The sequence below is a fragment of the Megalops cyprinoides genome, chromosome 12 (genome assembly GCF_013368585.1).
Source record: "Megalops cyprinoides isolate fMegCyp1 chromosome 12, fMegCyp1.pri, whole genome shotgun sequence".
Lineage (NCBI taxonomy): Eukaryota > Metazoa > Chordata > Actinopteri > Elopiformes > Megalopidae > Megalops > Megalops cyprinoides.
In genome coordinates, this window is record NC_050594.1 from 13,352,127 (window position 1) to 13,377,983 (window position 25,857).

Here is a 25,857-nt window from a genome sequence, read left to right on the forward strand (position 1 = left end):
CAGTAGAGATGGGACCTTTTTTATGTTGGGGAAAATCTTTGTTGGAAAAAAATTATTTTTGAATCTTAACTGCTTCAGTCTTTTATCAGCGTGGAAAGACTTCCATTCAAACCAAGCCCGCAGAGGTTTTACACAATGGCTATGATCATCAATGAGTCATTTATCTGGAACAAAAAACCTGGAAATGTGGAGTACACCCTGAAGATATACATTCAACTTTTACTCACCTTGAAGCCAAGCTGCAGATTAAATACGTATATACAGGATTTGAAAATGCTTGTTTGGTGATAGAAACAGAACTTGTGTTGTTCAAATGCACTCTCTCTTACAAGGCTAAGATTCCAGTACAAAAATTATGCAACACTTAAGTAATAACAATCACAGGTGGGGAATATGTGTTTCATTATTTACATAGTATTTACACTGATACGTAAGAATGTTTGAATCACATTTATATCCGTGCTTTACTATCAGGTCTGTAAATGCTCCTGCTTCACCATGAGCAGACTCATTTGTTTCCTCCTGTGCACTCAGACATGGAAACCTGCTGGCTCAGGTTACTCACTGCTCTCTTTGTTATGATCAAAGAGCTCAGCTCTTAGCTGCTGAAAAGGGAACTGCAGCAAGCCGTACTCACAGTTTGACTTCGGACTTTTGAGGGATTCTTGTCGAAACTTCAGCGTCCTCTCTCCCTTTTTGGGGAGCCTTTTCAGCATGCTCACCCTCCTCCGGGCCTTGGTCCGAACTCACGCACACCTTCTTGGGGAAGATCTTCTGACTCTGGGACAGTTTGATGCTCCTGCGCTTGGATTCACCGCTCTCTGTGGTTCTGTACTCCTGGACGGGGCTCTCGGCATCTGTGGCAGAGCTTGTGTTTGTACTACTTGCTTCCTGTTGCTCAGCCATGTCTGCCTCTTCGTGCCAGGACGCCTGTGTTGTGGAGACTGCCGTGGATGGCGTGCTGCCAGAGGCTCCTGGCAGAGAGAGGACGGCCGCGCCTGGATTGCTGGCACCCTCCTCACCACTGACAACGGCAGGCACTGCTGGTGCAGGTAAATCAGAGTCCTGACGGGCCGGGGACGACCCTGAGCATTGTATTTCCTCTGCCTCTCCCAGGTGAGTCTCCACCCACAACAGGTGGGGACTCGTAACCGTGTTAACCGCTTCAGGTGAGGCCGGCGTGCAGGCACCATGAGTCGGGGTGGTCTCGCCAGACCTGCTACTCTCCTTCCGGGCCCTCCTCTTGGCTGAATTTTTCCTCCCCATCACCTCACTATCCACCACTTCTGGGGGGACCTCAGAGGAAGACTGGGTTCTGGATTGCGGGCCAAGGGTCACTCCAGTGAGCGCGGAATAACTGCCTTTACTGCCGACGGCTGTTTTGAGGGACGTCTTTTTCCGCTCCGTTCCCTCAGGACTACGAGGCAACTCTGGTGGGATTGTGTTCTTGGAGCCCACCTTGGCCGTGACCTCAAAGTTTTTCTTAATGGTTTTCTGGATGACCAGCCTACTGTCCTGGGCCTCTGTGCCGTTGGTCACGCTGGTCTCCTCCAGGAAAGCAGTCAGCTTCTTATACAGCTCTGGGGACTGCACAGCAGGCTCCGTGCTCTGATTGCTGGTGCTCTCGTCCTCCTTGCTGGTCCCACCTGCTTCCCAGCTGACCCCCTCACGCGGCCGCACCTCCCTCACGCTGCTCCGCCCACTGCTGTCGCTGTCTGCAAACGGGAGATCATCCGCCTCCAGGGCAGAAATAATACTCCTGACACTGGAGCTGCTCTGAATCGGCTTGTCTGTGGTGTGAACGCTTTTCGCTTGCTCCTGTGGGCTCCCTATCGGGGTACGGGACCCCTCGTCATCGGGCCGTTCAGCGTCCCTGGCACTTGCCGGCGATGCATCCTCACTCGTTTCGGAGTGACTCTTGCTGCTTTTTCTTCGCTTGGTGAAAAAACTCCCAATGCGGACAAAGACTCCACCCTTCTCCCCTGAGTTCTGTGAAGGTGAGAGAAAAAAATATTCACTGATGCTGCCACTATATTTTTTATAAACACAGTCTTTAAGTGTACTTAGACACCCAAAGGTCTCTGCTCCCTTCAAAGTCTCTTGAAGGGATTTCAGCTAGTGTGACCACAGAATCAACATGCTTGAACCTTATTAGTTTGTGTATGATCACACATTCCTTCCATTTCTAAAAGTTAACGTTACTTCAGCTCTAAGGAACTACAAAAAATCATTAAAATTTCTAAAAGCAAAAGCTCTCTCAGCGTTCCAGCTGGCAGTAAACGCACATTATTGCAGCACTGAGTAAACAATACTGAATAACCGCTCTTAACAGCCACGTCTGAAGGGCAAACGTTTTCATGTTTGCCCGGTCAAAGTTATGGCCAAGAAAACGCACCAAAGACTTTAGTGCCCCTCGTAAACAACCGTACTCAATAAAGTAGTAGCCTATATTTTAAATTTACCATATTTAATATTTAAAACAAAGTCGCTCCAAACTTTGACTCCTGCTATCACACTACGATTTTAATAAAAACATAAAACCGTAAACTCACAACAAACGGTTCTCATTTCCTCTTGCTATTATATGCTTTCTGCTCCTGCGCTGTAAAGCTGTTTTGTTCTGGCTCTACGGTGACTTAAAAATTCCGTATAAATTTCTTGGTGTCCGCCTTGATGAAAAAAGCCATATTCTCCAGCACCGACAGAGTAACTGGGGGCGGGCGCATGGCTTGAGTCTGCTAAAAGTACAGCAGCCTAGCGCGAAAATGATCAGGTCCGTGTACCTAGGTTATGACGTAGCCATGGTTTAGCGTTACAAACGATTACCAACGCTTTTCGAAGGCGATTCGGATAACAATTTAGAAAGCATAGGAAAGTGACTCAACCTGATATGGAATGCAGAAAAATAGGCTCCAGCCTGCGTCAATTTAGTGACATATAAATTTGTATATTTATGTCAGTATTAACGTAAAATATTTTGCCAGTTTTATGTCTTCATAAGGAAGAGATCAAATGATCTAAAAGCATGATTTATGGCACATAACCCGCTAAGGTTATGTTTAGGGTTTCTGCATTTCTTTCATGTCCCAAAGCTTACTGTTTAAGTCCCAGGATATATCTTACCAATCCCCAACAGTCTTTATTTGGGACAAAACATATAGTCAATCATAACATACGGTAATTCAATATGAAATAATGTGCTGAATGTTTCTCTTACCATGCTGGCTGAGTTGGGGTCTAGTTAATCTCATTCAACCGTCCCAAGAAGTAGATCAAATGAAACTGGAACCTCACGATCGGCGCGACACGTACAGTAGTTTAAGAAGTTCCCTGTAGCATTCCTTAAATTTTCACGTTCTCGTCCTTTTAATTCGCCGGAAAACAACAAATTATAAAGCTACGCGAGTAAAGCAATAACAAATATTCTGATCATGTTAACAGTTGGAAATATCATGTACATCAATTATCATTAGCCGTGCCAGTGGAGAACATTTCATCAGCACATCAGTCTAGCTGCACAGGTGTATCCGTCTAACCTTAGCTATACTGCAGCACGGTTACTGGAGTACCTGCCTCGTCGTCTGGATTCTATGGATAGCACACGAATACAGGTAGTTGAGCAACACCTTTCATGTGGCTTACACACGCCTGAATTATTTAAAGACTGCGTGCATTGTGCAAAAACGACCACACCTTCTCTCACGTTAAGAATAGTCTGAGACTACTCTCAAAGCAACAAAAAATCAACAACATAGATTGCGTGTTTTTGCGCACACAGGTGTAAATATGGCATGCGCATACAGCCACAGACATGCGGAAACGTACTCCCTGCGCAAAAAGGGTAGCACAGTATTGGGCTATTAGATTAAAGTTTCAGTGCAAAATCTGCAATCATAGTGTTGACGTGAATTAACTATGATTTGTGTCACGACAGTTAATGTCCTGCAACCTGATACCTTACAGTACATTATTTATGAGCAAAACAGACACCGTGATCCAGGGTGACGTCCATTTATAATTTATACATTTACGGAGGCTATATATTATCTTTTACACATCACCTATTATATAACCTTCCACAAAGGTTACCAGAGCAATACTTAACCAGGATCCTGAAAGCCCCTGATTACAAGTTGGCCTCCCTTGTCATTGACACTGACACCGGTCCCATTACCTTTATTCATGACTGTTTTACTGCATGTAATATTCCAGTGAATTCATTCCTTCCACTGAATGAGCACAGACCACATATTTTGATCATATTAATCAAAACATGTAATTGTTCTGTAAGAATAATTGAGTTCCTACTCAATGTCACGTGACTCAGTTGCGCCGTATTTAAACTGAATGTGGGATGTGGTCTCTTATCTTCTGGCTCATGGAAAAAAATGCAGAGTGCTTTGCAGAGGAAAGGAGAGCAAATAACATTCAATCACTCAACACCGCAAATCCACTCAGGCCTTTTTCATATTGAAATAAGAAGCAGTGATGGGATGCCCCCTATACACTTAGTAGTGCTCATTGCATTTCTATACCAGCGCTAAGATGTTAGTATACCTGGACCAAAGAGATGTTACAGCAGCATTAAGATATGTTAGTACAACAAGGCCAGTGCAGCTCTATACCAGGATCAAGGTGTGTCAGTATACCTGGTATATCCACGGTGCCACTACAAAAGGGCTGATTTGTATTCATATGCTTAAGGCAAGGTAATACTATACCTGTGTCTGACAAGCACAGTATTTGAAACAAGGTGAGGCCCACACACTTATGTATGTACTCAAAGAATAATTTATGCAAGCAGTTTGAACACAAAAGGATTACAGTTTAATTTAAACAGGATCATTTCCTGATGAGAATCCTGTTTGGATGAATACGTGTGCAAACAGATTCCATAAATCACTAATGACTGTGCACACAGAGTGCGAGTTGCATTTTAAAAATGATACTTTTGCTGTAACTGGTTTCACCACCAGTTGTATATGTAGTGCATGACTATAAAGATCCTGGCTTTAGAAAAATTCTGCAGCCTGCATACATCGCATTTGCCAAAAGCAATCCAACAGGGTTACTGAAAATCCTCATCCTTATCCTCTAATTAGATAACCTCTACAGAAAGACGTTTAAAATGTGTTTGTTCATCAAAGACAAGATGAACTCAAGATTTGGAGTTTAGGTGTAAAAGACAGGGGGTACACAAGATAATCACCACTTGAAAAAGGACTCATATTTTGAAGTAATTAATTTGTGATTAAAATGGAATCTACCCATGTGTTTCATATCAGCGTCAATACTAATGACCAGTTTGCTTCTGTTGTAAAAGACGTTTCAAAATTAACTTTAATATGTGAGTTTCTAAAGAATCATGAGAGATCTAACAGATTTTGAAATGTCAGATAGTTGGTGCCTGGATTACAGCTGTGTCAGACGCAGAAATGACAAAATCACTTTAGTGTCAAGGACAACAAGGAATCATACAGGCATACCCCAAACAAGGAAAAACTGCGTCAGGAAACAGGAACAGTAGTCGCAATTCGAAGCTCGCCGAAAGGGACAGACGAACAGGACAGTTGCTAAAAGCCACAAAACAGCAGCCTCATAAATTACCATTACCTGAGTCTACACTTTCATCGCCCAGTCTCAACAAAAACTGTATGTTTTGTGAGCTTTACAAAGCTGATATTTATGGTAGGGCTGCCATTTTGAAGCTGCTTGTAACCAAGGCCAATGCATAACACTGCATAACATGATGTAGTGAGCACAAGACCCAGACATCTGAGTCATGGAACAAGTAACATGGTCTGATGAGTCTTTTTTTTCCCTACATCTGGACTGGATTAACATTTGGAAAAAGCCAAAGGAATCCTTCAACCCCTATTCCCAACTGCTAATCATGGTGGTAGATCTGTTACGGTATGGGCAGCCATCTTGTGGGAGTCACAGAGTCCGATTATTACTCTGCATGGTGGAATTACGGCCAAGGAATACAAAGCCATTTTAGGCAACCACGTGCAGCCTGTGATGCATACATTGGTCCCTCAAGATTTTCCCCTATTCCAAAATGATAATGCACCCATACACACAGGTGCAAGAGTGGTTTTATGAACACCGAGATGAAGTCAAACACCTACCATGGCCTCCCCTTCACTAGATTTAATCATCAATGAATCTTTACGGAAGGTTCTAGAAAATAGAGTGCGGAGTATATTTTCACCTCCTTCAAGAATTGGAGGCTTTTCCTGGAAATTGTCCAGTATCCCTCTGGAAACAGTTCAAAACGTGTACAATAGTACTCTGAGAGGGGCTGAAGCTGTTCTGAATGCAAAGGGCAATACAGTTCCTTATTATTTAATAGATATTCATATATTTTTCTGTTATGTGTTATTGTAATCTTGAAGTAACACAGAAATATAATAAGGACATTCACGTATCTCTCTCATTAGCGTTCAGAGGAGATCCATCTGTTTTCATATGCTGCATCTTGGCATTCCATGGTTACTACAACAATATCAAAATTAGGTGAACAATAGGCCTGTTAACTGGAGCAGGATGTAACTCTCCCCTGTCCACCCCAACCAAATAATGCAATAAAAGCTCTCAAGGTGGAAAAGCAGGTCTGACACGTTTGATTTGAGTGGGAAACAGAAGGAGGAAAGAGCCGATTCACAGGTGCGGTCAATCTCTCTGAACAGGACACAACTTCACAGGGCCATTTCCTTAATTGGCCTCTACAATGCTGACTGGCAGGATTGAAAAACACAGTAATCTGGTGTCACTCTTTACACAAGACTGCGAAGTGAGTGCGCTGTCATCCTTTTCGCCACCAGATAATTGAAATTAAAAAAATTCAGAAGCAGTCGACCTGAGGCCAGCAAGCAAATGCTGGTGTGTGGTGTTTTTGAGTGAGCGTATGAGTGTGCTGCCCTCCTCTGGACATGTTCCAGCATAACACCCCTCAAGGGACCAGTTTATCTCTGCGCGCTGCTTTTAGTTTAATTACTATAATTTGAATGGGTGGTCAGTGCTGGCATTTACAGTACATCTCTGACATCCAACAGCTAAACTGTCTGAAGAATCTTACACTTACATTTGACTCCAGGAAAAGATGGCCTCGGACCTTACACTCCCCTGAAACTGACACAATTTAAACTTTTAAATTTAGCATCTGCCGTTACCTCGCCCCTCCCCACCCCAGGAACTTAACGGTAGCCTGAGAACAATCCGAGTGCAGTTCCTTTATCCTAACCACCCCCCTAACCCCCCCCACCTCCAGCTCCTAACTGGCTGACTCATACACTCTGGCACAAACAAACAGCTAACTGAATGTAGTTCAGGGCAGCCCTGTAGGTAATGCGACATGCTGGGTGTGGTAGTCTGTGGGAGGAGACATGACCACTTCCTGTGGAAGCTCTGACAGCAGGGTGTGGCCACTGCATCTAAAGCTGGTCCACAATTATTCCCACCAACAAATGCCATCATAATATGTACTATTGTTAGTTATATGTATTATTGATTAGTTTCTGGTTACCCCATTTTTAAGTAATACAGCACTGCAGTATATAGAAGTAGCATGGAGTACATGGAGTAAGATTTATTTGTAAACATGAGTATACAACTATGGCTGTATTACTATTAAAGCTAAAAATTGTGTTTTAAGTGAAAGCAAGAGCCAATAAAATGTAAAAAAGACAGGAAATTCAATAAAGAAACTAAAGAGCTCTTATTCATGAGCAAACAAAAATGTTTAAATGATTTTTGTGCTGCATTTCTTTATAATAAAACAACTGTTAAACAAGCCAAAAGATTCAATTGAAACTTGCCAGAAAAAACACCTCTTCCAGAAGTAAATGTTAAGTTAAGAAATGTTATCTGGACTGGTGTTGAGTCAGCTGTTAAAAGATACCCCTGAAATTTTAACACTGAAGTCTGGAACAATTGACTTTTTGGTGTGTACCACAGATAATAGAACAGAAACAGCACATTACTCAGATCTCAAAGATCGCTCTTTGAATTTTAAACGGCAAACTCGGTCATGTTTTCATGTTTTGGTTTTCCCTCTGAAAACTGGACTTTGACCACAGAAGCATGGATGTCAGCCTAAATATCTGCACTACCAACAACAGCAACGACATAAGGTCCGCTAATGTGTTAGCATGGTTAGAGGTGGTTAATGTTTTCTTTATTAAGCCAGCGGATATGTCATTTCCTGGACCGCAAATAACCATGGATGCAGGAAAATCTGCGTACAGAAAACAGCTGGAAACCAACCCAGCATGAGAAATTACTGTTCAACTGTCCATTGTCTTCCTTGCATACATATCTGTCCGAGTGGGAAAGACAGAGCAGTTCCCTGTGGAACACACGGGAAATGTGGGCTGGGACTTACCTTCCTGGATTTAAAGGAGGGCGAGGTGGGGCCGCCATGGTGGGCCATGTCGAAGTCGAACATAGAAGCAGACTCCGTGTAGAGGGGTGAGGTGGCGTCGCTCCTCACGTTGTACTCCGTCTGCACGCTCACCTGGTCGAAGCACCTTCAGGGCGAGACACACACACATACGGAAAGGAGGTCACGTCATGTAAAAAGAGCACTAACAGTTTCCACAAGCTTTCCGCAGAGTTACTCCCTTTGCCTTCTGCCTCTGTGTCCTCACTCCAGAGGGAAGCACACAGAGGGAGGCCGAAGGGCTCCTGCCCCACTGCGCTGATAACACAGCGCGCGTCCTCTCCCACGCACATACCACCACACGTTGCCGGTGCTGGAACGCTCACCTCTTGTCTCTGTGCAAAACTGATTGTGTGATCACAGGCTCATGGGATACCGGAGGAATGCACCATGTCAAGGGGTGCACATTTCCTCCCCCCACCCTCCACCCAACATCTGCCCTAATTCTCACACTTAGGTGCGGAGATAAGACGCAAAACAGCTACCCCAACCTCTGTTCTAAGGAGCATGCTTACTGACTTAGTTTTATTCCCTGACCAGCAGGGGGAGCTGCATATGATTTCAGGTTTTACCACCGAAATAACCTGCCTTTCAATCTCAATTTAAAATTTTAATTTTAATATTTCTGGGTCTTGCAAGGCATGAGAGTCTTCTGCTGAACATATGACGAATTAAAGGCTGTGAAACAATGAACTGCCTTATGTACTGCTGCATACACTGAAATCTGGTGACCGAGTACCTTTATCTGGTTGTGACATTCAAAGGCCTGCATTCAATCCGCTGATCATTGAAAGCAGTCTGGAGCTGAGCCAAGGGAGGTGGATTCTCAGTCCCTCATCAACATGTGGGAGAAGCCCTGCTTTTCAGTACTAAGAAAACAGCATTATGAACCTACAGCCTTTCACTCTGTATTATATATAAGATATATAAGAAAATCATTTCAACCCCCTACCCACCCTCACTGCCTATGCCAAGCATCTACATTGCATGAAATAAAGCAGGACAATGCAGCCCACATTTATACACATCATCCATTTTTTTCAGCTGAGGAACTAAATAGCCTGCTAGTTTGCACAGAGATCCTCTGCACTTAAACGCCAGTTATGAAGATATGTATGGGACAGAATTCTAGCAGGCGCATGTCCATTCTCTCCTCACAGCAGACCGTGAGAGGAGGACGCTTGTACTGGAATAAAAAAACGTGACAGTGGTCAGGCGACATCCGCTCCTCCCAGCCGACTCATTAGCGTTTCAGTTAGAACACAGGCTCCAGCTCTGCAGTGGCCATGTGAAAAATCCCTCCAGTATTTATGAGAGAGGAGGAGGCACAGAGAACCCTAAATGCATCTTCCTCGCTGCCAAAAAGTCTGCTAAGGCAGCTGTGCGTTTTTGCACGCTTATGCCCCCTTGAGGCCATCTGTAAAAGTTCATTGACAATGATTTTGTCAGCCGGTCCACTGATCCACACAGACATGTCACCCCCCCAGGCCAGAGTGCAGAGGAGTAGATAGCAAACTATGAGACAACTTGCCAACAACCAATGAAGTGCTTGTGGGAGAAAATGGAGCTTAAGGTGGGATGTCTATGAAACGGAGGTAGTTGAAGTTAACAAATTTTCAGTGTATATTTTTTTCTGAAGTAAAGTACAGTAGCTTCAGTTTATTATGAAGTGAAATTAATGTGTGCCTTTATCTTCAAAGTCTTCAATATGAGCTTCAAAAGAAATTATTGGCTGTGTAATCAATATCTTTGTTCCTGAATATAATCAATGTATTGACATTAAAAATCTTGTTTGTCATTGGAAAATATTTTAAACGAGTAAGACCAGCAAATATTTAAATATCTCTGATTGGAATGAACTGTAATCGTTGAGGACAAAACATTTATTTTGCTTCTTGTAAAAACCGGCATAGAGTTATAGCACCCCCTAGTGACTCAATCGATGCAGTGTTACATAAATGGCTGACACAGGCGAAACAACTGAACCGCAGACACCAATTTTGCTTTAACAAATCATTTTAGAGGGACACTTATCTGTTTGTTACTTACTGTGTCAGTTACACAGTATATTTCTATGCCTGAATTGAAAGCAAACTCTCAGCAAGGCTTTATCTCTATCTCACTACAGACTGCAGTACCATGAGCAACAGTGCAGAACTGAGTGTTCTCTGTGCCTTTAACCTTATGTTGAATTGTATGTTGAATGCCCCTATTAAGAAAACCACCGTTCAGGAATAATTACCTTTTTTATTTTTATTGCCTATTGTTTGGTAGATCAGATAGCTAATCCCCAGTCTTTGTATCGTCCCAGCCATGGCAGTTCTGTTTTTTCACAGACCTTGGCATAATATTCTGGACCTGCTGGGACTAGCTGGAGAAATGCGATATCTGAAAGTGCAGGGTGAATCAGTGGGCGGCCATGGCACCTGAGGGCAAGGTGCTGGGAGTCCACGTGGGATGTTTATGCTATACCCCACAGCAAGGTGGGATGACTCAGCCACACCAGTGATACATCTCTCACTGAAGTCAAAGGAGGTTACACTGGTAGTGCCACGCGTTGCCCCAGATACAGCCATTTGTTAAGGCCAAATACATTTCAACATGACACAAAGTGATGGAGGAGCACCCTTTCACACTGTGCCTGTCAAACCTACAGGTTGACCAGTGCGTGTGAGGTCAGGCAATCAGCCACAATTTAGAACAGGACTTGTTACCTTATGGGACAAACTGCCCATCTTTCTGAGCACTGAGAACTGACTTTACATTGCCATGAAGTCACTTGGCAGATGCTGTTATGCAGAGCGACTTAGAAAGCAAGAGCACAAAAGTGCATCTAATAAATCACCCAGAACAATGACACATACAGAACATGACAGACCACTTCTGAGCATGTGTCATTCCATCACACAGTGATGTAATAACTACTGCCACTGTAAATACAGGAGAGACTACAGAAAACCTTTAACCATTGCTTAACCCAAGTGGAAATCTATTGGAGTGTTAAACATATAGCTATAGTATTGCTGCTTTGGGTGAGAATTCTGTTTTAGTTTAGTTTGTGTGAAGCTATGCAATCCAAGATGGAGAGAATATTCACATTGAGTGGACCAGACACCTCAGATTCACCGCAGCTTCATACCACAGTTGAAGAATTATATACCCCTGAATTTTAACAACAAACAACGCTCCTATCTGATATAGGTGACCAGCAGTTGGATACATTCAAGCATTGTTTTGAACATAACATCACAGTTCAGGTGCAACATTCCAAAGCAGAGGCAGAGGTTCCACCTAAATGATTCATGTGCGTATTCACTGTGGGAGTAAAGAATGTCTGTTCTGACAAGGTAAAGCAAAATGGAATTCAGAATTCTCTAAAACACCCAAGGAGATGATTGTTCCAAAGATAGACTTTTGTTATTGTGCAGATCTTTACCTCTGACCCTCACCTCTCAACCTAGTGGTTTGGGGTTAAAAAGATGACTGCATATGGTAATACGAGGATGCTGGGTAATACCTGTTGCACAGGTTTGGACAAAATTTTCATGTGTCAGTTTGCCCCCTGGACTTAAAAAAATCCCTGTATGTGCGATGGCATGTTAGGAGTTACGTTTTTTCCATGGCAACTGACATAATAGCAAAAGAATTGAGCTGCTGTCCTTCAATAGCTACTTATCTTATGGGCAAGATCCCAACCAAGGGATCCAAAATTCCAGCTGCAACCATTTTACAACACCTATTCTAAAACAACCACCTACAAAATAAGGAAGTGACTTTTGCTGAAGAAAATAGGAGGGCTTAATGCTACAGAGCTCGGTTCAGTGCCATTCCCATGTATTCAGGTTGACAGACCTCTCTTGACAACCCCTGACCCAGCATTAGCTGACCCCAGCACTAATTTTGACCCTGACCATTTTGTTCACAATACAAGAAAGCAGCCCCAGGTCAGGCCTAACATCTTCTGGTGTTCAGCAGAAAGAGTGTCAGTTTGCATAACATTAGCACACTGCATACCTCCCCTAATCTTTTAAAACTCAGTGTCCTCTCAGCATCATATTATACACTATGGACCTCAACGTATTTTAACAGCAATAAAGAATTTACGATATGCAAAACCCTATGCTATCAAAACAATAGATTTCTAAATCTCTGGAAAGAAGAAAAAATGAAATGTATGAAGGAACCATATGAAGAAAATGTGTGAATAAAACATTTAGTCTGGTTACACATAGTTGCATGGTACTGTCTCCCCTTTTCCAGGGACCCTCCCAGGCAGAACCTAACGTGAAAAGCATATCTACAAACTGATTCACAAGGAATAACAACTCCATCTGTATCCAGGACAGTCACTGTGTTTGCTGAGGGGGCCCACTTTGACTGAACAGTGCAGAGGAAATCCTGACATAGGTGACTGTTAGCTCTGCATGTGCAAACAAATGACCATAATGCCATAATGCAAGAATATGCATATTAATGTTAATTATGCAGGTGTTTAGAGATGATTCTGCTACCTGCGCAGGTGAAAACAGGGGTCTCTGTTAGATGTGCATATACTTACTAATTTCCCTGTTACCTGTGCAGTTACATAGAGACCATTCTAACACCTGTGCAGGTACATATAGACTATTTGATCCCCTGTGCACAGGGACATAAAGGTTACAGCTGATACTGACACAGTCAGGTAACATAATGTATATACCTGTAAACTTTGCTCAGATAATGTTTTCCACCTGAAATACTCCTGTAACTTTAGTTTTGCCCATGGTTCTACCAGGCATATCTCACTCAGGTCCTCAGGGGTCTTCTGGGATTTGTTGGACATGAAATCATAACTGTTTGATTTAAGTTTGATTTAAGTTCAACCACTAATTGAAAGGCAATTCAATAACTCACAGCTCTTCCAATGCCTGGAATTGTCCTGCATTTGGCCACTGCCCTCACAGACAAAGGCAACAAAGTTTACAGAAATGTTGCATGCACTACTGGACATGTAATCAACATTAAATGAATAACATTTTGACTCTCCCTGTACAGCACACAGGGACACTGATCTGCTGGATCGCTCATTGATCCTGACCCGAGGTGTGACTGGGGTTGGAGGGACTTCCTTGATCGATGTATTAGCCAACAAGATACCCCCTCTACTAAGGAGCCACAGCTGGGCCATGCGACAGGCACTCACACGCCTCCATCTCACCGACTCAGCTCAGCACAGCAATCACCTTGACAACGGCAAAGTTTGCAGTATCAAAACATGTCTTGTTCATCATTCATACTTCACATAAGACGGAGGAATACTGAACATAGAGGAAACCCCGTGGACACAAAGACTATACTGTCATTGAATCATTGAATTAAAGGTGTGGCTGTGCCCTGAACCAGAAATCTCTCACCTTGAGCAGATAATGAATGCCTGACTTATCTAAAGACTGTCAATTCAAAGCAAATCTTAAAAATCTCAATGTTTATGGTTCATGTTAGTATCATTAATGTCATCTTTTCACTGAATTTAGCATTACAAAACATCCCCAGAACACTTCTAGATTACCAATTCAGTATCTAAATCTGCCTCCTTAGAAGCAAGACAGTAGATATCACAGAATGTGTACATAGAATCTCTCATCAGGTTCAGAAGACCACAGGTCACTAAAGCTGCTGCAACTTCAAACAAAGGAGTGATCCTGAAGTCTAAGCCTTTTCATCTACGTTAATCTCACCCCTACTTATTTGTGAATCACCCTCTCACAGTGAAGGTAGGTGGGTGGAGACTTGGAAGATCTTAATAATAACAATAAACTTTATTTATATAGCACCTATCGTGCAACTCATTTGTAGCCCAAAGTGCTTCACAGAAATGATGAAAGAAGCACAATCATGATACAGTAAGAACAATTCCCAGGAACAACAGAAAAAATAGTGAATTAATATGTTAAATTATTCATGAAATTAAAGATACGGATAGCACCAACAACAAATGAAACAAGGCCAAAAACAGATAAAAACAAGATAAAAAAATTGAATAAAAACAATAAAAGGCCCCAGGTGTGTTAAAACGGTGAGGCCATGTACCCACATGTTGACCTTGGAACAGGAATAAAGTGCACCTACTCTCTCTCGTATCTCTGGATCCCACACTTTCCCATGCTAGATCAGATCCACATAAACAATAACCACAAGACAACTGTGAAGAGTTTTGCAATAAAGTTTGACTCAGCAAGGAAAACCTGAAATCACCTAGCATTAAGCCGTGTAGTGCCAGAGAAGGAGGGAAATACTGCTATTCTGGCGAAGAAAAACATAACAGAAAGTTATTTCTCAGAAAGCAGGCCAGAGCAGCACAAACTCAGTGTATTGTGTTTCATGGCGATTTCAGTCCGATTCTCAACGATTGAAACAAATGTCGTCTTTCGTCACGGTGGTGGAGCGCTGTTGAGTGTTATATTTATTGGCATCATTCACTGTGCCCCAAGAACAAAGGAGCTTTGTGTTCCAAGACGAAGCACATTTTTGGCTCACGATGTCTGCTGTACACTCTGCAGGTCTGTATCTGTCTGAAACCATTCCGTTTGTGTAAAAACACTCGAATTTACGGTCTGGTGATTCACAAAATATGACATTATGCTTGCATTCACTCTCCTATTCACAGCCCCAGTTACCTCATAAAGTTGTTTAAAAAGCAGAGATGTTTATATTTAGATATATTTATGTTTAGTTATATACAGCTTTATATTTATAGGTAGCTATATACATAAATATAGGCAGGCAGACATACACACATAGAGTGTGGTTGTACTTACAGAGAAGACAGTTGGTTAAGCTAAGAATGAAGCCACCAGGCGTGATGAAAAACACCAGAGCTAAATACACATGACCTGCTTCTACAGCACACAATAGAAAAATTGATATGAGGTGAAAGTATATAGACAGATGAAATGTATTTTGTCCTAACCAGCCATGGTAGTTCTTGAGATGTGGCAAAGGCTGTGTGGCATTGTGCAACCCCAGACTATATGGGTAACAGTGTCTGAAAAGCCACTGTTTGCAGAACATATTGACCTAGATTATTTTTCATTGGGACAAATGCAAGCGGAAAAAATGTCCAAATAATTTTCCTTCAAACAGTATCAAAAACACAAAGAGTCATGATAACAGGAACTTAAAACACTTAATCTCTTCAGTCTTTGTGAAAGGTGACTCTGGGGGGATTTGATAACGGTTTTTACAATTTTGAAAAGGATCAATAAAGTGGACCTGCCAACTGAACAATGTGGAATCTAAAGGTAAATTGCACAGTGGCACCTAAGACACAGAAAGTGGCCAGATGTTAATGCAACGAATAACTTGCAGGACTTGCAATGGAAGTGCAGACACTTGGATTGTTCAAGACCAGACTTGACACAGTGCCAGACATACTATAGACTACAGGCAAAATGACAGTGGCCTATACCTGTCTTTAATTTAGTATCCATGTCCATATTTATTATCCTGATGAATCCTTTTATCAATAATATGGTGACTAAAGTTTAAATACTTGCATCCTATTTCGTCTATGTGGAATTGACTATTAGGAGTATGTGTGGCATGATTTAAACCCTTCACAAGCTGTTTACCATGTGTCCTGAGCTGGCTACATTCAGACAGCTTTAAAAAATGTGGCTAGGTGAGCTCTGCATAGCCTGCAGTAACATTAGCATTATTGCTCACATTTTTCGCATTATCATTATCTCTCACAAGTGTAATGGGTCACAGGGCAGGAACATCTGACAGTAAATCCATTATCCACCTGTCCACAACACCCTGAAAAAAGCAACGTTCACCCTCATCAAGCCTCGGAAAAGATCTCACCCTTGCACGCACTCTTTCGCTTGCTTGCTTCAGAATCACCGGTGTTTACGCCAGGGCTCATACACACATTAAGGGTAATTTACCGTTAGCAATGAAAAACGCCCAAAACGGTATTTTCTACAGCAGGTGTAGACAGACATCTGTCACCAGAACATAAAAGCTATAACAAACAGCCTATAACAGGGGTCAAGAGAGGCTGAATTCCACTGTCGCAGTGGGAGACTTAAATCCACTCCTTCCTTTTTGGCAAACTGCAAACCTGCAACATTAAAAAGAAATAAATACATTACCATTCAGCCTCTTTGGGTTTGGAGGACAAGATTAAAAAAATTCATGTCACATGACTAACATGTGGGAAGCATCAAAGGTCTGCATACAGTAATGTGTAAGTGCTAATACACATGTATACATACACATGTTAATACAGTTACACAGTTATTTACCTTAAAAATGACAAAGGATCATAACCTGCTTACTTTTGCTCATTCTAAGATTTGTCAAACACCAGGGCCTTCAAGCATTTGAAAACCTGTTTGATAAAAATGTACATTTTAAATGTTGACACTGATGTGACAATTACAGGAGGCATTGTGCTTTACTCTGATGCAGTGCTGTGCTTCTTTATGCTTCAGATGTTTAAGTATGTGAGGTTGGATGTATCATTACTCATCGGCTCCTATTCAAACATCATCAGGCATCGGCTTCTATTGATGTGTCTGATACAGCTAACGGTATCAGCCCTGCAGTCAGCTGGTTAACCCTGGTTCAGTCTAACGTGACGGAGGCATGATGGGTATTTTGGAAAACACGACAGGACACTAATGCCTTGTGCTTGCATAGGTCTCTGGGAGATGAGTGTTTCATCTGTGCATGAGTGCTGGCTGTATAGCTGAAAAAGAATGCAGAGACCATCAGGTTGGGGACTAGAGCAAATGAGGGGTTATAGATGGGAAACTTTTTTCTTAGAAAAAGATGCCATCAGGTGTTGTGGACATAAAAATACTGGACCCTATTCTCTCCGCCCTCCATTTTCTTTTGGTCACCCATTTCTCAGTAGACATGAAAGTAGAAACCCCACCCACTGTAGTTAAACAGTACAGCCTCTCCTGTATTTGCACTGCTTTGCAGGTCAGCCTGCAGTCAAAGTAAACTTTAGAATTGCACACACATACACACACACACAGACACACACACACACACACACATATGCACAAACACATGCACACTCACACACCAAAGCAGGTACTGAACGCCTCCTTTAGACATTGGCCCTAACTAAAGTTTGTTTCCAGATTCGATGTGTTTATTTGTCTTTGTCCTATGACACATCTTATGAAAGAGATTTTTCCACTAGGAGGTGCACTGTATGGTACCTACACAGCCAAGCCTATAGCAGTACACCTGTGCAGTGCCTATCCATCTATCTAAGAGGACTGCTGTCATAAAAGTTCAATCCTTTAGTAATCCTTTTCTCACGTATGCTTACAACTCATTTAACACCTCATCCAAAGGCTGGCATCTCCTACCGTTACCAATACTGTTTCCGAGAAACTTTATTTTTCCCAGGTGGAGGGTGGTATGGCTGCCAACTGTGCTTAACTACAGTAAGTGAGGAGTAACTATTGAAGAATAACAGTAACAGTTGCCTAGCATGAATGGTCTTCCCATTTGTAAAGCATTGCTTTAGTTGTGCAATACAACAATTATTTGTTTGCATTGGTTTTGCTCCCATGTACTGTAAATACCCTTGGGCCATTTTTATCTGGAAAATACTTGACTATTCTGGGATTTTTAATTTATTTGTGTATGTATTTAACATTTGACAACAATGTTCATCAAAGTTGCCTGCATTTTATTTCCCTTGAATTATCAAATTATCAACAAGTTTTTGTTTGGTATTTACTTTTGAAAGACATTCCTAATGTGATTCTAAACCTTGGGTTTGAACATAACTCTGGCTTTTGCTGCTAATTTTTGCACTTTGTCACAGTCTTTTAAAAAATGTACCAAAGCATATGAGAAAAACGTGTAATACAGTAAAAAGCACTTTGTCTTGCATGCTATTGATTGAACAGCATTCCAAGAACAATAGTGCTTCTTCACATCGTGAGCTGGGCTAGGCGTTGCTTATCTTGAAATCCAAGCAGACCACAATTTTCCATTGTACCTCTGACTCACTGATAACAGATATTAAACAATACAAGTAACGTGCATTGCTACTGTAATATATCAAGATAAATAAGCCAAACAATGAATAAACTATTAAAATTAAAATTAAAATTACGAAACTGGTAACTTAGTCTTAGTTAATTGAGTTGACAAGCTCAGCAGGACACAAAACCATTGACCTCAGCATGGCTTGCAGTGGAACTGCTAGTACAGCTACAGCAACACAGCTGTCAGTGTTGACCTGGGATACGTGCAGTGGCGACAGGACCAGGAAGAGACACTGCCGTGAGTTTATCCTAGGCAGACCACCATCACTCACCTGCAGACTGACGAACACAGAGTCACAGCCACCGCCGTGTTTCACGCCCCGCATCACCCTGTTTACCGATGTATAACATGTCCTTGCCTCCGGCAATGTACACACAGATTTGCCTTCGCAACATCTGTGCCCCGTTTCCTAAAGCAGCCTTTTTGGCACAATATTTCAACAGAAGCATCTTCCAAATCGGGATCAAGACCCACAGGCTTGTCATTCCAATTCCACTGTTAAACTGGCACACAGTTGGAGCCTTCAGACTAACATTGTTAGCAACAAGCAAGTAATTTCTAGAATGGGGCGTTTTCTCTGATATACATTGTGCATCCTTGCAGTGCAGAGAGCAGGGTCATGAAAGGCAGAGATCTCCTACACAGACCACACCTGAACAGGTTATTTGCATTAACAAGTCCCAGACAAAGAAATGTTAAGATCAGACATTGCATGACCTACACATTAGAACCCTGTTTAGGACATTGAAAAGTGTGGAATCAAGCACTTAAAGCCCCAGTACTGCTGTGTTAGTCATAGTAAGACATGAGCTGATGTGCAAACCCTCCTACTAACAATGCTACAGTTGTAGGTGTGTTCAAAACAGGAGCAACGAAGCTGATCTAACTCTACAAGAAAGTACAGGTATGTAGGCTCTGTTATGTGGCCATAACTTCAGGTATGTTGGAAACAAAGGCTACATCAGTTCCAAGTCTGTCTTCCTGCTTGGCTCGGAGATCGGCTTCTGTACGGGGCGGGGTGGCAGGGGGATGGAGGCCTGAGATGTACTTCAGAGCTCTGCAAAGCTGGCTTCATCTATAACACTGTTTAATTATTACTCCAACAGGAATTTGCACACTCATACATAATCTTTGCTAAATAAAACTTAATGCACTTAATGCATTTCATTGGAGTCTGTACCATTGTAGCAATGCATTGTGGTCAGTTATTAAGGCCTGCCTGCTTTGGCTGACGGCCTTGTTGACAAAAGCAGAGGGCGAGCGGAGGTCAGAAGTGAAAAATGAAGAGCAGAGTTTTACAGCGCAGTCATAACTGCTCCCTGAGTGTTTGTTTAATTACAGTGCAAGGTCGCTGCTCCAACTCCTTTAGCCACAACCAACACACTATGAATACTGGGGTAGTGGGCACCTCTATCCAGGTGACACTTTTTGCTCTGTGATCCTTTTCTCTTGATTATCTGCCTACACTATTTTATGAAGGTGTCTGGTAAGTGTTAGACTCCTGTCTGTTAATCTGAGCGGATACAGACCGATCATTTCACCGTTGCACAATGGGCATTCCAACAGGCTGAACAAGTTTTCACCAAGGGTATTATAGAGCTCAATGTAACCACTTTTATAATACAGCTAATTCAAAATATTCTCTCAAGTTTCACTTGCTACAGTGTTACCTGTAATTTCATCATGATGCATCCAATATATATATAACAGAAGCAACAGGAAAAGCAACAGTGTACAGGGCAGCAACAATTACAGTTAATAGGCATTAAGGAAGACCACAGTGCTAAAAGTAAAACATACTAATAAATACATAACACCTTATAATCATCCCTAATTATACCACACAATTTAGACGTCAAATATAGAAGGACAATTTTCTTAAATCATAGTTTCAGTATTAGGTTTAATTATTAGGTTTAGGTTTAAGTATTAAGGACTCAAAACATTTATTTGCTGTATTCAGATGTAACCAGGTATAAGATCTTTATTAGAGAAACTCTTTGTGTGATGGAGGTGTGTCTGTGATAATAAAAATATTCAAAACGTCTTTGTTAATATCTGGCCATTTAACTCACTGACGAGGCTGTCATAATTGAGCTGATTAGTTGTTCAGTTAGTTATTCTGGGCTCCATTTGACAATTAATTATTCTTAGTTAATAAAACTGCAATTCACTGTACTACTGACCTGTTTGAGGGGTTCATATTAACATTTGAAATTCATTGTACAGAAACACCTATATTTGTATCACTCTGTTAGAATATAGCATTTCTGACAATCTATATCTGTATCTGACCGATATTTGTTGAGTGATGTCAAATCCAGATCAGCACTGAATGAACAGAGTACTAAAACCAATTGAGAGCTGGGTTAGGATAAAACCCAGCATACATGTTGGTCTCCAGGACCAGCTCTGAGAAATGCTCGTCCCATATAAGGGTAACATGATGCACAAAAGTGTCTAGATCGGCTGATATGGTGGACACAGAAAATAGCTTGGGCTACCTTGACTTTAAAATCAGTAAATCTGCACAGATGTCTTCTGCAACAAGTTGACCTCAAACAGGACTACTGCTCGAAGATACCTGTTGAAGTGTTAGTACTTCAGAGTACCATATCCTTCCGTATCCTGTTTTTGACTAGTGGCCGAGTTCGTTTTCATAAAAATGTGACACCTTGATTCAGGCTTGACAATGAGGGCCAAAATAAAAAAAATTCTGATTAACTGATGAATGGGATCACTGACATGTACCGGTACAGCCAGTTTATGGTTCCTGCATTTGCATAAAGCATAGGGCAGACGTCAACATCAAAAGCATATGCTGCAACATATACACTCCTGTTCTTGTGACTCAGTTTGTTATTCAAATAAAATGTAAAGGAAGTCTGTTGGGGGAACATGTTGAGGGGGTGGGGAGGAGTGATGACTCATCATTAGTTGATTTTATTAAGAGGCAACTCATAAGTAAATAGCTTTCTTTGTCTTTTTGTCAATGGTGATGATTGCCAAGAATAACAACAGGCTATGACTCCAGTCACCCGAGGACTGAGCTCAGTTACTTCACAGCCTGTGATGGTCAGACTCATGCACACACCGCAAAATGGTAAACACCTGAGACAGCCCACCTGAGAGGGAGAGGGGCCCCAGGTTAGTGTCCATGCAAACCAACAGAGGCAGAGGCATTGAAATATCAAATCCCCTGAGCTGGTTGCTTTTGCACTGAGCCTTCAATGAAATTGTGCAATCACCTTAAAAGGTGGTAAGATGGAGCCCAATAACAGTAGCCCCACCCCGCCATGTTTTTCCATGCTAACAGAGGTGCCTGTTAAGAGTAAAGCCATGTGTTAACGTGTTGCCTGTTGTTCAATTCCTGGACAGCTGAGAGGCATAAAACGTTGTACTCCTCATGAAAGAAGGCCCTTACAATGTAGCAAGCCTGAATACATGGCTGCGTCTGAATGCTTTGCAGGGAGCAAGATACAAAGAGTCAATATATACATACACAAATGGGTGTAACTGAATGCTATGACAATGTTGCTGTGCTGTGGTGGCATCAGTGTACAAACCCGTACAAATGACGTAATGGGACACTGCAGCTGAGCTGTGGACTCAACCGTGTCTGTACCATGTAACCATGTAACTGCTTGCAGAGACTGAGCTTAATCTCTGACCAGATGATTCTGAATTCAAATTAGACTGAATGATTCAAAATTCATCAGTTTCATTCCATAGTGGCAGGTGCAGGTACTATGCGTAATGCACCTTTTCTGTTTTCAGCAATGCTGGAAGTCAGTTGATTGGGTTTGAAGCATGGACATCTGCTCTCCCAATTAAATTCACTGAGTCCACAAAAGGGAACTATTAATTATTACTAATAATAATACATTGTATTTATATAGCAATTTTCAGGATATCCAAAGGCACACACATTCTGATATGATGACTAAAATCCACCTTAATCTGCCTAATGCGCATTTTACACATGATCTGTGGGCAAAGTTGGATTTTACTGAACATAAAAACATATAAGATGTTTCAAGATGAGAACAAGCCAAGCTGGGCATTTAGGCTCATCATTTTGCCTGCTGCCTGGAGTGCATCTAGCAATTCAGAAGTCTCTGCTTCTACTAGGGGTTCTGGTATACTACACAGACTGCTGGGTCAACACTTGGGGTTTGCACCTGAAACCTACTGGTCTAGTTGCCAACCAGCTAATCCACCCACTGCCATACACAATCCAAACCTTTCAAAATTTCAGCATAACCCTCAATATAGGCTGCACCTTACAATCCCTGAAAGTGAACAAACAAATCAAGACTCCAACATAGCTCTCTGGTATAATATTTCATATACTTCTAACTGGACACTCCACACACCTCCACCTGAACCCCCCAGCCTCAAAGGAAGGATATCTGACTTGTAAAACTGGCATCACTGACAACGAGTAAAAGAATAAAAACTGAACAAACCAGTCACACTATAATGCAAACCATCACAATTAAACCTGTTGAATACACCAACAGCACCACAGAGGTAAACACAGAGATCAGAATCATACTGTGCGTATGTGCTTGAATCTTTGATTTTGTTGCTTTTTAATGTTAATTTTATCTCAGGTAGGGATCACCAATGACTTGAGGACAGGAAACAGAAAGCACCTTTTTGAAAAACATTACAGGATGCCACTTGTTATGGCATTCTGTCAGAGGCAAAGGTGGGCGCCATTTTTTGCCAGTTTTATGGAGAATTCTGCCTCATGATTCCCCCAGAGTGTTCCGGGTCATATCCTTTTCCAGTACTTTTTTGCTCCCGTTTGAGGCTGAGAGGGTGAAACTTGAGCGAGTTTAAACTAGCGCAGCAGAAACAGGATACCTCACCAGTTTACCGCATGAGCCGCCAGAGGGCAAATCCGCTCAAACCGTCGTGAGGAGGGATGAACTGCACAGACTCGATTTTGAAACTCGTGAATTTCAGGAATTGCAAAATGGCTGTGATAATCTCTGAAAACACTGGATAAAACGGTGGAATTCCAAAGGCTTAAGATGTTTAACTAACTATGGGATGACAATACATTTCCTTGAAGCCGAGAAGCATGGCCTCTCATTCTCTGTTAGAGCACTTATAGTATGCTGCTCTATCTTAGCTTGCATATTCCAAGAAAGAAGCCACTCTAAAAATCAACCACACCCTCCCCCCAAAACACACACATTTCCGACAGCCCAATCAAAGGTCTCTTTCCTCCATGTTCACTGCTAAGCACTCGATGCATGATGTCATTCAAGACGGTAACAGAGAAAATTCCAGTAACACTTAGGTACCAGTACAAGTACCCCAGGAACTTCTATGATAGTGTGGATTACACACAGTTGGTTGTGTCTTAACAGATGATGTGTGTCAATAAAACAGAGACCCAATGTGTAGAGAGTACAATGAGCTGAGGCACTTTACACAAAACACATTCACCTGTATATAACTGTGATTTTACTGTCTGATTGAATCTTCAGTATATCAAGTGTGAGGCATTAGGTCATCACAAAGATGCCCCATTATCACTGTTGGTACATTGTGTCATTGAGAAATGTTACAGGACGAGCATACATTATGTGAATGTAATTTTGAACATTTTGCGCAGCTCATGTTCATCTGCTGAAAAATCACACCAGTTGTGACAACATTACATAGATCACTGTGTCCATATTGATATGACATTGAACAGGGCATTTCCAACTGCAATAATTCCATGAGGCATAATTTCAGACGGATTACGTGAAGCCTTTCACTGACCGGTCAGACACGTCTTGCCACACCGTCACTATGATTCGTGTCAAAACTATAAAATAATGTTATATATTAGTATTAGCACTCTGTGCCTAAAAAACCCCCAACTTGCATCGTATCTGCAGGAAAAAATGTTCATGGTAAATCATACGAACAGCAAAATGTGTCATAGTGATTATAACTATCACTGACATAAAATTCATTAAATAAATAATCTGACAATTCTATATGCAAAGCAAATAGAAGCAAACCAATATCAAACACGATAAGCGTATTATAGGAAGAAATAGATCGTTACATGTCGCCGCTCATGGATTCGAGGTCCTCTGTGTCGGTGAAATACAGGGGGTCGTCATGCGATCGGTCCCGTGAAGCTTTCTTTTTAAGCCACGACTTGAATCGCTTTTTCTTTGACTCGGTGGGGCTGGTGGGTAACCCATCTCTCGGCAGTGTAGATTCGTTTGGGCTCGCTGGTCCAGAGTCCCGCGACAGAGTTGCTTCTCTTTCGCTGGGACTCGCGGGTGCTCCATCCTTGTGGCTGGGCACATGTTTTCCATCCCCTTTCTTTTCCTTGTCCTGTTTTTCTTGCGACTTTGTTTTGAGAAACAACTTCTTTAACTTGGATGCTCCCGATTTGCTCATGGCTGGCAAGTGTAAGAGCTGTCGATATTCAATTTGAGTTGTGCTGCACGAACAACTGTTTTTAAAATGTCCCCTTCCTTTTCAAGTCTGGCCAATATTAACCTTTGCAGGATTAAAGCTTGCTGTGTATGTACCAGCCGTGCGTCCTGTCCCCACGCGCTCGCAGAGACGCACACAGGTAAGGCAGAGCAGCCAGTGCGCGCGAATTCATTCCTCACCTGCGTTCATGTGCAGCGCGATTATGCTGCTGTCTTCCGGGTCCCACGTTTGAGTTTTCAGGTGGTAGCCCGAAGCTTTCGTTTCTATCCTAGTGATAAGAGTGCCACCACACGTCTAAGGCGAACGGCGTTTGGGGCGTTTGACTTGTGCAGCGCTGCACGGTAACAGTCATATTGTTTACGTTCCACTCTATCAAAAATGTGAAGGGTTGGTCATTATTTGATTAAGAAGTGCCATTCTGAGTTCGTGACTATTCAACAATACACGAAAAAAATTGTAATGGATATGCATGCCGTTAATTTCAAAAAGGAAAAATTCTTTTAAAAAAGAGTTAATTCTGGAAGTTGTATTATTTTCAGCCGCAGTAACAGCTGGAGAGTGGAGATAGCTGGAGGCAGATTTGTTCCTGTTCAGAACAGATAGACACACACACGCGCGCGCACACACACACACACCAACAGTTTCATAATCACATATATGCATGCACAAAGAATACAAATGAAGTAGTGGGACTCTCGCTGTACCATGAGGCCACTTTTCCTGGATAAATGCTTAAGTATGTGTAACAGTGCAAATAGTTAAGTTTAAACAGTCCTGCTTAAATTGGAACACCCGCTGTTGTATGTAGGACTTTTATTTTGATTGACAAATAGAATTCAATGCTTTTGTTTTATATACATACAATAGAATTGTGGGTGCTCTACAGCACAGGG

The 25,857-nt window shown here is 42.0% G+C and overlaps 1 protein-coding gene across 2 annotated transcripts in view; it reads right to left on the bottom strand.

The window, feature by feature from the left end:
• The window catches only part of crybg1a (crystallin beta-gamma domain containing 1a), a 49,906-nt gene extending 24,737 nt beyond the window's left edge, over nt 1-25,169 (bottom strand). The window contains exons 1-3 of one of the 2 annotated variants that reach the window (XM_036541817.1): nt 24,582-25,169; nt 8,387-8,531; nt 638-1,989 (exon numbers count right to left, since the gene is read on the bottom strand). In XM_036541817.1, the coding sequence (XP_036397710.1) occupies nt 638-1,989; nt 8,387-8,531; nt 24,582-24,925 (1,841 nt within the window). In that variant the 5' untranslated portion in view covers nt 24,926-25,169. Of the gene's footprint in view, nt 1-637; nt 1,990-3,217; nt 3,524-8,386; nt 8,532-24,581 lie in introns of those variants that run through there. The other variant, XM_036541819.1, reaches the window with a different exon arrangement.
• Between the last annotated feature and the right edge of the window lie 688 nt (nt 25,170-25,857).